This window comes from Bos grunniens, chromosome 28, assembly GCF_055505025.1.
Source record: "Bos grunniens cultivar Pamir isolate PY7600 chromosome 28, Bosgru_T2T1.0, whole genome shotgun sequence".
Taxonomy (NCBI): Eukaryota; Metazoa; Chordata; class Mammalia; order Artiodactyla; family Bovidae; genus Bos; species Bos grunniens.
Window position 1 is genome coordinate 37,407,922 of NC_141192.1, and position 12,943 is coordinate 37,420,864.

A 12,943-nucleotide genomic window follows, 5' to 3' on the forward strand; every position below is an offset into this window, starting at 1 on the left:
GGTTTAAAGTATTCCTGCAGAATAGATGAGATTGTAGATATACTTTGTAAACTAAAGAGTTCTCAACCAAGATGAGATGTTGCTATAATCATTGATCTGGTAGAGTGCGAGGGCTCCCCTGGTGGCTCAGCAGTAAATACACCTGCCAATGCAGAGACTCAGGTTCGATTCCTGAGTCAGGAAGATCCCCTGGAGAAGGAAATGGCAAACCGCTCCATTATTCAGGCCTGGTAAATCCCACAGACAGAGGAGACTGGCAGGCTACAGTCCATGGGGTTGCAAAGGGTCAGACATGACTGAGAGCCCAGGCACACACACAAAGAGAAAAAGTAAAAGGCACACGTCTCATTTCTCCAGTGTCAGTGGTGATTTTGTCCACATTCTCCCTCTCACCTCTCCCTACCCTCACTCCCAGCAGTGGCAATACATTATCGAGGACCATAAAAACATTCACATTCTTTAACCCAGTAATTCTATTTGGGGAAGAAGATGGGAAGAAATAATGCCCAGAGAGAAAGAGCAATATTCACTGCAGATGTTTTTTAATAATAGTGCCTCAAAAGGAAACACCCTAAATGTTAACAGATGGGAAATGCTCAGATTAATTAAGTGCTAATAGGTGCAATGTTTGCAAAGTAATAATTATGAAAGCTTTGTCACAACATGGACATTATCATGCTATCTAGAAAAAAATGAATATAAAGTGGTGGTGGCTCAGTGGTAAAGAAATCGCCTGCCAATGCAGGAGATGCAGGTATGAACCCTGGGTCAGACGGATTCTCTGGAGAGGAAATGCAACCCACTTCAGTATTCTTGCCTGGGAAATCCCATGGACAGAGAAGCCTGGCAGGCTACAGACCACAGGGTTGCAAAAAGCCAGAGGCAACTTAGTGACTAAACAACAATAATGTAACCTCTAATTGCAGCTCTGTATAGAATATTTGTATATATGAGCAGATTAGAATACAAAAAAAATACCTGTATTTCAGGAATGGTCTTCTGTTCAGTCTCTCAGTCATGTCCGACTCTTTGCAACTCCATGGACTGCAGCACAGCAGGCTTCCCTGTTCATCACCAACCCCCAAAGCTTGCTCAAACTCACATCCATCGAGTTAGAAATGCCATCCAGCCATCTCATCTTCTGTTGTCCCCTTCTCCTCCTGCCTTCAATCCTTCCCAGCATCAGGGTCTTTTCCAATGAGTCAGTTCTTCGCATCAGGTGGCCAAAGTATTGGAGTTTCAGCTTCAGCATCAGTCCTTCCAATGAATATTCAGGCCTGATTTCCTTTAGGATGGACTGGTTGGATCTTCTTGCAGTCCAAGGGACTCTCAAGAGTCTTCTCCAACACCACAGTTTAAAAGCATCAATTCTTCGGCGCTCAGCTTTCTTTATAGTCCAACTCTCACATCCACACACGACTACTGGAAAAACCATAGCTTTGACTAGGTGGACCTTTGTCAGCAAAGGAGTAGTCTCAGACTGGCTTAAAAAATGTTTACACAAACACTTGAATATCATTACAGGAGTAGAAAGAGTATCCTGCTTGCCGTTAGAAGAAGACCACATTCTTTAACCTCAGCTATAACATTTATTAGCTATTGAGACCTTGGGCAACCATTTAAACTGGAAATGGCAATCCACTCCAGTGTTCTTGCCTGGAGAATCCCAGGGACGGGAGAGCCTGGTGGGCTGCTGTCTATGGGGTCGCACAGAGTCGGACATGACTGAAGTGACTTAGCAGTAGCAGTTTCCTCACCAGTAAAATGAAGACTATCATAGCCTCTTACAAGGCTGCTGTAATAGTTAGTGCATGCTCAGTCACTCAGTCGTGTCCAGCTCTATGGGACCCTCATGGACTGTAGCCCGCCAGGCTCCTCTGTCCATGGAATTTTCCAGGCAAGAATACTGGAGAAGGTTGCCATTTCCTACACCAGGGAATCTTCCCAACCCAGGGCTTGAACCTGAGTCTCCTGTGCCTCCTGCATTGTCAGGCCAGTTCTTTACCACTGGGCCACCTGGGAAGCCCTGTGATACATATGAGGTTGGTCAGAAAGTTCATTCAGATTTTCCATAAGATCGTACAGAAAAAGCTGATTGAACTTTTTGGCCAACCTGAGTACTTTGTGAATGGCACAGATGTAACCATCCTCTTTGACCACCAGGCGGTGAGTCAGCTGGTCCCCAACCTGGACCCATTTTCTTGGGCTTGAGGAGGATCAAGGGAGCAGGAGAAGGCAGGGAGGACCATCAGACTCAGTACAGGTCTCACACCTGTGACAGGAGATGGGGGAAGTGAGAGGATGGGTGGGAAGACACTCAGGCTGTGGCATGACTCTTGCCCATGTCACCCGAAGGGAGTAACTGCATCCTGCAGGAGGGGGGCTGCACATGGAACTCAAGAAAGTGGGGCCACGGCCTGATATGGCAGTGGGTGCAGGAGGCCTGCAACCAGTGCTGTCAGTCAACTGTCCTCGCTGATTCAGATCAGAGCAGCACAGCTCCATGGCTACCACAACCCCCTGTTCCTTTCTCCCCTGCTTGAGTTCATCTCCATAATGGATTGATATCTTTCCATTGTCCCAGACACTCTCATTTTCATGACATCTCTTCACTAGTTCCATTTAAAGCTTACTGATAGAGTAATCTTCTCAGAGGACAACTCCGCTTATATCACCACTCAGATACTATCAGTGGCTCCTCATTGCCTGAAAATATACCCCCATCCCTGACCTGTGTGATAAGCTGGGCCAGGCCTGCTCTTCCAGCCTCTTGACGCCCTAGACTGACCTTTCTTATCTATTGACTGATCATCATGATGTAACTGCAATGTAATTGTTCCTAGGGTTGTTATTTAACCCACAGAAAACACAAAAAGTTGGTTCTGGTTATGCAGTGAGAAATTGCACTTGGATTTTATCTTCAGGGAACGTGGGCTTGCTTTTGCAACCCAGTAGAGTTTCAGGAGGAGTGAATGGGTGTGTAAGAGGTTTGATAAGACCCCACTTGAGGTATTCTACAACCTGGCAGCATTTCACCTGGAGAGCTGGAAAACCACCAGCAAAAATTACCTTCTGACAGCAAAGAACTCACTAGAAAAGAAGGGTACTGAAGTCAGCCAGTGGAAGTAAGTTCGAAGAGGTACATTCGGGTCAAACTCAGCAGAACCCTGAATGTCCAGAGGGACAGCTGGGAGACCTGCCTAAAGTGAGGGTTTTGACGTAGAAGTCTTATACAAGTCAGAGCTGACTAGCACAAACACATTCCCTTTCTTAGGGAATGGCTGGCTGAGGAATTTTCTGGAATATCATTTCCCAAATCACCCCAACTGCCTCATGGAAAACCACATGGGCTGGTGGTTACTGAATTATTGTCAGGTGATGGCCAACTGTCCAAAGCCCTTACTGGGGCTCACTCAGCTCTGCCTCCTTGGCCCAATCGCTATTCTTTAACAGAGGGAGTCCGTTGTTGTTCAGGAACTTGAAATCTGCAGTCCCTGGTGCCCCAGTGCAGCCGTGCCCAGACATTCAATTGGAAATCTCCTTCACCCTGCACCACTACAGCTTACTCCCTCACTTCCTCAGACCTCTACTCCAAAAACAGATCCTTGAATATGGCTTCCCTGATCACCCCAAATCAAACTATCTCTCACACCCACCTGTGTAAATTCTTTTTTAAGAATTGGAGCATAATTGCTTTACAATGTTGTGTTAGTTCCTGCTGTACAATGAAGTGAATCCTCTATGTGTATACATATATCCCCTCCCTCATGGACCTCCCTCCCAAACCTCCATCCCACCCATCTAGGACATCACAAAGCACTGAGCTAGGCTTCCTGTGACTGTGGCTCAGACCATGAACTCCTTATTGCAAAATTCAGACTTAACTTGAAGAAAGTAGGGAAAACCACTAGACCATTCAGGTATGACCTAAATCAAATCCCATACGAGTATACGTGGAAGTGACAAATAGATTCAAGTGATTAGATCTGATAGACAAAGTGCCTGAAGAACTATGGACAGAGGTTCATGACATTGTACAGGAGGCAGTGGTCAAGACCATCCCCAAGAAAAAGAAATGCAAAAAGGCAAAATGGTTGTCTGAGAAAGACTCACAAATAGCTAAGAAAAGAAAAGACATGAAAGGCAAAGGAGAAAAGGAAAGATATATCCATTTGAATGCAGAGTTCCAAAGAATAGCAAGGAGAGATAAGAAAGCCTTCCTCAGTGATCAATGCAAAGAAATAAAGGAAAACAACAGAATGAGAAAGACTAGAGATCTCTTCAAGAAAACTGGAGATACCAAGGGAACATTTCATGCAAAGACGGGCACAAGAAAGGACAGACATGGTATGGACCTAACAGAAGCAGGAAATATTAAGAAGAGGTGGCAAGAATACATAGAAGAACTATACAAAAAAGATCATCATGACCCAGATAACCACGATGGTGTGCTCACTCACCTAGAGCCAGACATCCTGGAATGTGAAGTCAAGTGGGCCTTCGGAAGCATCACTGTGACCAAAGCTAGTGGTAGTGATAGAATTCCAGTTGAGCTATTTCAAATCCTGAAAGATGATGCTGTGAAAGTGCTGCACTCAATATGCCAGCAAATCTGGAAAACTCAGCAGTGGCCACAGCACTGGAAAAGGTCAGTTTTCATTCCAATCTCAAAGGCAATGCCAAAGAATGTTCAAACTACCGCACAATTGTATTCATCTCATATGCAAGCAAAGTAATGCTCAAAATTCTCCAAGCCAGGCTTCAACAGAATGTGAACTGTGAACTTCCAGATGTTCAAGCTGGATTTAGAAAAGGCAGAGGAACCAGAGATCAAATTGCCAACATAGAGAAAGCAAGAGAGTTCCAGAAAAACATCTACTTCTGCATTATTGACTATGTCAAAGCCTTTGACTGTATGGATCACAACAAACTATGGAAAATTCTTATAATAGAGATGGGAATACCAGACCACCTGACCTGCCTCCTGAGAAATTTGCAGGTCAAGAAGCAACAGATAGAACTGGACATGGAACAACAGACTGGTTCCAACTTGGGAAAGGAGTATATCAATGCTGCATATTGTCACCTTGCTTATTTAACTTATATGCAGAGTACATCATGCAAAATGCCAGGCTGGATGAAACACAAGCTGGAATCAAGATTGCCGGGAGAAATATCAATAACCTCAGATATGCCACTACTGAGCCCATGTACCACAGCTACTGAAGCCCGCACGCCCTGGAGCCCATGCTCCCCAACAAGAGAGGCCACTGCGATGAGAAGCCCACACACTGCAACTAGAGAAAAGTTCACATAGCAACAAAGACACAGCACAGCCCAAAAGTCAATTTTTGTTGTTGTTCAGCTGCTAAGTCATGCCTGACTTTTTGCTACCCCATGGACTGCAGCACGCCAGGCTTCCTTGTCTTTCATTATCTACTGGAATTTACTCAAATTCATGTCCATTGAGTTGGTGATGCTATCTATCTCATCCTCTGCTGCCCTTTTAAAAGAATATAATATATGCAAGGGTTTACATTTCCAGCTGTAGGAAAAAACTGGTGTAATCATGTAACTGTGAGTGCATATATGAGATGGTTGGATGGCATCACCAACTTGATGGACATGAGTTTGAGCAAGCTCCAGGAGTTGGTGATGGACAAGGAAGTCTGGCATGCTACAGAACACAGAGTCAGACACAACTGAGCAACTGAACTGAACTGAATGCTACTGCAGATATCAAATGACTCTTAAAAGTACTAGGGAATTCTGAAACTGTTGACTTTTATTAAAGGTTGCATACAGTGTTGGGTTAGGTTCCGTGAACTTTGGAAAAGAAAAGAACACATGATCCTCACTCCAAGAAGCTTATATTGGGAAAGAAAAAACACAAAAAACAACTAGAAACATGTAGGTGTTAAAAACACTTAGATAATGACTAGAGCAAAGTATGAAATTAAATATTCTATGATGTAGATTGTGATTACACCCTAGATGTATTTGAAACTATACATTCTAAAGTGGCTGGCACTCAGCCCATATTCTTCTAATGGGAGGCAGAGCATAGATGTCACGTTCCCCCAGCCCACGAAATGTGCAGTGAGTGCAAGGCTATAAAGAGGAAATGACAGACAGTTTACAGTATACCCCAGATTTATGAAGCAAGATGATACTAATGACATTAGGGAACAGACACATATGTAAATAGGCTTCCCAGGTGGCGCTACTGGTAAAGAACCTGCCTGCCAATGCAGAAGAAGTAAGGCGTAAGAGGGTTCAGTCCCTGGGTCAGGAAGACCCTCTGGAGGAGGGCATGGCAACCCACTCCAGTATTCTTGCCTAGAGAATCCCATGGACAAAGGAACCTGGCAGGCTACACTACATAAGGTTATATAGAATTGGACACAACTGACACGACTTAGCGCACACTTAGCAAGCATACATAAATAGAGCGTGAACACTGTGTATAATAAACAAGGGAGCAAATATATTTTGCAGATGGAAATTGAGGATGAAAGCTCTCCATCTACAGATAAGCAGGAAGGTGTGGTAGAAATATCAGCTTTGGTTTCAGATACACTGGGATTCAAACCCGGCTCTTCCACTAACTGTGTGAAACTGGGCATGAAGGAGTCTTTGGGGCCTAGAAAAGAAAACAACAGTTTCAAAGGCCCTCGTTGAATCATCTAACTTTGGAGAAAACAAAACAGAACTTTAGGTCCCGCCCTGATGCTCTAGGCTGGTTGCATCTATCTGAGACTTATCACCGCCTGTCCGGAAACCTTCCACCCCCTACACCTGTCCAGAAGACTTATCACCCCCTGCCCAACTACAAATGCCATCTCAACTAAAGTATACCCAAAACATCCCGCCTGATTAACGTTTCTCTTATCGATTACACAAACCTCCCTATAAATATGGAGCCTCCCTGATCCCTCTGCGCACTCAGCCTGGTCCTTTGTGCTCAGCCTGGTCCTCTGGCCGACTGTTGCCCCTCCTTGTCTGAATAAAGGTAACCTACTTCTGTTGAGGTCATCTTTCCTCTTTCTGCCTCAGCCTGAGCTATACCTTACAGAGCACATTAACTTTTGCAGATCTCATTTCCCCTGCATCTACTATAAAACTACTAGCTTGCACAGTTGTTTTTAGTATTAAATCTGATGCTCCATAAAGCATCTAGCAAAAGCAGGCATTCAACGAGGGGTGTCTGCTGTTGCTTTCTATCTGTTAAACATCCCACGGTGTTAAAGGTGTGTCTGTCTTTCCCAACAGACTATGAGCTGCTTGCAAAAGGGATTATGAGTTAACAGTCTTTGTATTTAGAATTCCTAGTACAGTGTCTGACTCCAAATGGATTCTTAGTAATTGCGGAAATAATAAAAATCATGAAAAATATACATTTAGATAATGATGGCTTAATATTAACTGAGTACTTCCTTTATGCTCCAATTTGGTGCTAGGAGCATTTTGTGGATCATCTTGGGTAATTCCCATAACAATTCTTTGATTGTAGGTATGAACATTCCATGCAAATGAGAAGGATATAGAAACCTGCCCAAGTTAACAGGGATAGTAAATGGCAGAGCCTCAGACAGACTGGACTCCAAGCTACCCTGAACTGGCAGAGAGGAGAATGGTTCTTGCTTCTGTGTTAGCGAAGGAGATTTCCATGGACCAATGGGAATTTCAGAAGCTGTCTGAGTACTAAAAAGGCAGAGAATTCAGGAGAAGGGGTGAGATCATTCCAGGGGCAGGCTGAGGCTTCAGAGCCGGCAGTGATGTGAGATAAAAGGTGTGGGGAGGAAGTTTGGAAGGGGAAAATCTGAAGGGCAGGCGGGATGAGGCTGGCCGGGCACACACTGGGAAATTTGAGGCCATTCAGGTGAGCACAGAGGAGGAAGATGAGTCTCCCAGAGACCAAAAGCACCGAAATGGGTGGTGCAGCAGCTGAGGCCACTATGGATAGCATGGGATAGAGTCAGAGGGCTTCCGGGGCAGGACAGAGGCTCCAGGGTACTGCATTTCTGGGAAGGAATTGAAGGAAAAGCCACTAAATTTGGGAACAGATTGCAGGCTGTGTTAATCACTCTTTAGCATCAAGGGAAACAATTGTGGCAATAATGGTTCCACTTAACGTTGTGGTTAAGAGGTCCCTGGAATCGGACCACCCTGGGTCCCCATACAGGCTTCCAGATGTGTAACTCTGGCAAAGTGATTTAAACCTCTCTGGCTCTCTCTGTCCATCTTCTGTATGTGGAGGTGCTTTCTGTCTCCTTGGGTTATTGTGATTGCAAAACAAGGGTGTATTTCATTGACTTTCCTTGTAGTTTCTACTGGTTCAGGACTCATGTTCCCTAAATGTGATACAGAATTCGCTGTTTTTTGGGAGAATTCTCCCAGACTGGGTCCCAGGTCCTTAATTTTAGCTGGCAACAGGGCTGGGGGGGTGGGGGTGGGCGAGGGAAGGATTGATACCCTGTTGACCTCTCCAGGTTAACAAGTCTGACATCAAACAAATGGAACTCCCAAAGTCCCAGCTCCCATCCCCTGACTTCAAAAGGCAGCAGAGGTTTGCAATGCTCTAGGCAAAGAGTCAAACACAACTGAGCGACTAAACTGAACTGAACTGAATTGAGACTCAAAACTTTCCACTCAAGTTAAACGTTTCTCCCCTCTCCCTTCCCATATCAAATTTATAATCAGGTTTTATTCCTTCTTTCATTGTAATGCCTTTTAAATTCATTTTTTCCTCAACTTCCACTTTTTTTTCTCATCCTTTTTTTATTTTTCCTGTCAATGATCCTTGGATGACCCCTGCGTCTCTTCTTTCAACCCAGGGCCAAATTAATGATCAAGGGATTATTTAGGATACAATTTACACCGTTCTATCTCCCTTTGTCAAAAACTCTAAATAGTTCTTCTGTAGATGTTAGAGAGAGTTCAAATTCCTAGCTTTGGTATTAAAGGTTTTACTAGGCATAGGATTCCTTTCCTGGGGGAACGGCACCAACTCCAGCTTCTAGAACGTACCTTCTCCAGTCCCCTGGGTGAAATTTTATCTTTTCCGGAAGACCTGATTTGATTTCCATAACCCCAGAGACGCTATCCTTGACCAATTATTCCAGTCCTGATGTCCTTCATCACTTGGGGGCCTTAGCCTGCCTGAATGATGTTCTACACTCATGACTTTGACTCTGGAGGTTGGACCGGATTTTTGGCCCAACTTTCCATTACGAAGCACAGGATCCCACACTCACTGTTAAGTTGAAAGAATGGATGTTTGAGTCAATAGCCGTGGTCCTGGCCGGATCCCTTCTTGTTAATCCTCAGCATCTAGTACCCCCTCTTCCTACCAGTCTGACCATGTGAGTCCGACCTCCGGACGCCACCAAACAGCTTTGGGGTGGACTGTGTCCGAACGCGGGGTAGTTCCACGTCCCCGGATCTCTACGACTTAGCCCTGGGCCAAGGACAATGGTGCAAAGCCTGGCACTCTATTCCTACCTCCCGCAGGGGCCGTTCGGTCGGAACTGGGTTGGTTTTGGGAATCGCGGCCTCTAGCGCCCATTACCCGGCGGGGAACGAGGGCGACCGGACCCGAACGGCTGGGGGATTCGGTGTCGCCCCTCGCCCTCCCCCTCGCGGCCATTGGGCAGCCTCCGCGGACGGGGCGGGGCGGGGCAGGGCCCTCCCCATCTCCCCTCGGTTCCCCTCCCCTATTTCCCGGTGTGGGAACCTCGCGAGGCGGGAGGCGCGGAGGGGCTGCAGAGGGGCGTCCGGTTACATCTCCGCCTTCCTCACCCTCCGGCCGCAGAGCTCCTCGGTTTGTGGGACGGCGCTCCGGGAACATGTTGGCCACGGTCCGCCGGAGCGGAGCTGCGTGGACGCGGGCGCTGCTGCTGCAGCTGCTGTTAGCGGGGCCTGGGGGCTGCTTGAGCCGCCAGGAGCTCTTTCCTTTCGGCCCCGAACATGGGGACTTGGAGCTGGAGGCCGGGGACGACCTCGTCTCTCCAGCCCTGGAGCTGAGCACTGCGCTCCACTTCTTCGACAGATCCGATATCGACTCGGTCTACGTGAGTGCGACCCCGGGCGGGAGGTGGGGGCACTTGGGCGAGAGGCCGCGAGGGGCTGAGGCGGCGTCTGAAGGAAGGCCCGGGCGGGCCGGGGGCGCCCGCGGAGCCGGACGGACCGGAGCGTCGTGGGCGGGCACCCGCACCCGGTGGCCGCCGGGGCGCGGGGTGCGGCGCTCCGTCTCCAAACCCAAGTGGGCTCCCGCCTCCGCCCGGCCAGCCGACCTCCCCGCCGCCTGGTCACGGTCGCTCGAGGAGGGTCACTGGGTTCTGGGGAGTTCGCCCCGTCTGCGCCGCCCCGCGCGCGCAGTGCCAGGCTCCGGGACTCTGTGACCCGGGACCCCGGGACCCGGGCGGAGTTTCCTCTCCCGCGGCAGTGGGCCGGGAAGTCTGTCCGCATCTAGCCATTGTCCCCTGCTTTTGGGGGACAGGACCCGGTCCGCTTGGGACCAGGCGCCGGACGAAGGCCAGAGTTGGGTAGCGGCCGTCTCGCGGGCCCCGGGATTACTGTAGGTGCCGGGGCAGAAAAAGACCGCCAAGCCCAGCTCTCGGCCCCGGGAATGCAGTCGACAGCTCCTGCATTTGTGTGTGCGGATTCCGGATACATCTTGGCAATGATTCTGCTCTGTGTCCAGAGTTCAGGGCTGGGAAAGCAGAGTGCCTCGGTGATCCAATTTCCTGTAGCCGACCATTGTCACCATGGGGGGTGGGGAGCCAGATGGGGAGAGGGACAGGGAGGGACCTTTGGCTCTCTGGAGCGTTCTCCGGACTGGCTGGGCGCGGGGACGCTGTCAACTTGGTAAAGTCCTTTCGTGCCGCCTCCTGTCGCTGCCGCGCACCATGTGGATTTCATATAAAGCTGTGTGCATTCCAGAAGAGGGGCGGGGGAACAGCTCCAACAGCGGCTGGAGCCTGTCCTGCCCCTGAAATGGCTCTGCTGGTCTGATCCCGGCAGACTGCGCCCGGGACAACACCCACGTGGAGCTTGTCGGCTTTGCAGAAAAAGAATGAGTCCTTGAAGTCTCCACCCACAGAGGGTGTCCCCTTGCTATCCCCACCGCCCTGAACTCCTTGGGCAGTCTCCTGTAGCCTAGAAAACTCCCTCTTAGGTTTTTAAATGTGCAAGATAAAATCCATAGGATTGTCAAGGAAATCAATTTCTGTTGAAATACGTGTTAAAATATTTTTTAAAAAATTGTTTGAAGTAATATATGTCATTTAAAAAAAAAGAATTATATTAAATAACAAGGTGAAGCAGTGGCTCCATTGTATGGTCAGCTAATGACTGAACTTTAAAGGTCATGGGACTGTAAACAGTATTCAGAGACACCTACTATACACCTACACCTTCTATAATGACTATATAGTGATAGGAGCATATCTGTGACTTCTGTTAGTGGCATAGTCATTAAGTGCTAATACAATTGTTACCTACACTTACAATGGAAGGAAATGCTAAATTTGGGTTATGGGCTACTGAAAATTAAGATGAAGTTTATTTTTCTAAGTTAACAGACCCATGAGTTCTATGGGGGGTAGGTGGTCATTGGATCCTAAGCTCAGAACCTCTATGTTAAATTAGGGCTCTTCTCCTCTCCTTTACTTGTGGCATCAGACTAAACACATTACATTCTGCAGACCTAGAAAATCTATTGTTGAAAAGTGATTCCTGTCAATCCACACCTTTTGAGCCTATTTGTTTGTTTATAAAAATGTTTATATATTTGGCTGCACCAGGTCTTGATTGTGGCATGCAGAGTCTTTAGTTGCAGCCTGAAGTATCTTTTGTTTTTCTTTTTAAGTTGGGGCTTTGGAACCCTTAGTTGTGGCATATGGAATCTAGTTCTCTGACCAGGGATCGAACCCTAGCTCTCTGCATTGGGAGCATGGAGTATTAGCCCCTGGACCACCAGGGAAGTCCCCTGAGCCTATTTGGGGTTTTAATCTACATATCAAGGAGAAAGACTCCCAGAGCTCTCTGCACATCTTAACTTCTGTGCTACAGGTTCAGTTCCCAGGAAGGACCCTGAGATAGAGATTGTAAGTGAAAGCGTTAGTCACTTAGTCATGTTGGACTCTTTGCAACCCCATGGACTGTAGCTGGGCAGGCTCCTCTGTCCATGGGACTCTCCAGGAAGAATATTGGAGTGGGTTGCCAGTCCCTTCTCCAGGGGATCTTCCCGACCCCGTCCGTGATCAAACCCAGGTCTCCCAAATTGCATGCCGATTTTTTACTGTCTGAGCCACCAGGGAAGCCCTGAGATAGAGATTAGCAGGCAGGTTATTTCATTAGGGAGAGCTCCTCAGATCCACCCCTGTGGAAAGGAGGGCCGTGAAGTAGCTGAGCTGCAATGCAGGTCAGCAAGATGCCTGCCACCCCTCTGGGAGCTCTCAAGGTGGGATAAGACTTTCAGAGCTCTCAAGTCTCCTGAGAAGGTGATCAGTGATTAGATTAGGGCTGCCCTGGAAGGAAATGGCAACCCACTCCAGTGTTCTTGCCTGGAGAATCCCAGGGATGGCGGAGCCTGGTGGGCTGCCGTCTGTGGGATCGCACAGAGTTGGACACGACTGAAGCGACTTAGCAGCAGCAGCAGCAGCAGCCCTGGAAGGAGTTATGACCCTTGGGTGAGGCAGTTTTTTCCATGGAAACAAGAGGCACTATCAAAGAGGAGGGCTGTGGGCTGCATTCCTGGGAGCTGAAGGGGGATCTGGTGCCATGTCACAGCGTCCACCACTATCTGTTGTGTAGATGCTCTTTTAGCTGGTGGAAACCCTTACAGGGCTCTGAATGAAAAAGTGAATTGACAGGGAGTGTGAGTATGAACTAGATGGTCTGTACTGTTCTGGGCACTAGATTAGGAAAAAGAAAGGAA

At 47.7% G+C, this 12,943-nt stretch overlaps 1 protein-coding gene across 2 annotated transcripts in view; it reads left to right on the forward strand.

The window, feature by feature from the left end:
- Window positions 1-9,570: 9,570 nt before the first annotated feature.
- Window positions 9,571-12,943, forward strand: part of NID1 (nidogen 1) — a 97,514-nt gene continuing 94,141 nt past the window's right edge. Inside the window, exon 1 of one of the 2 annotated variants that reach the window (XM_086382814.1) lies at window positions 9,571-10,073. In XM_086382814.1, the coding sequence (XP_086238940.1) occupies window positions 9,849-10,073 (225 nt within the window). In that variant the 5' untranslated portion in view covers window positions 9,571-9,848. The remainder of the gene's footprint in view (window positions 10,074-12,943) is intronic. The other variant, XM_086382813.1, reaches the window with a different exon arrangement.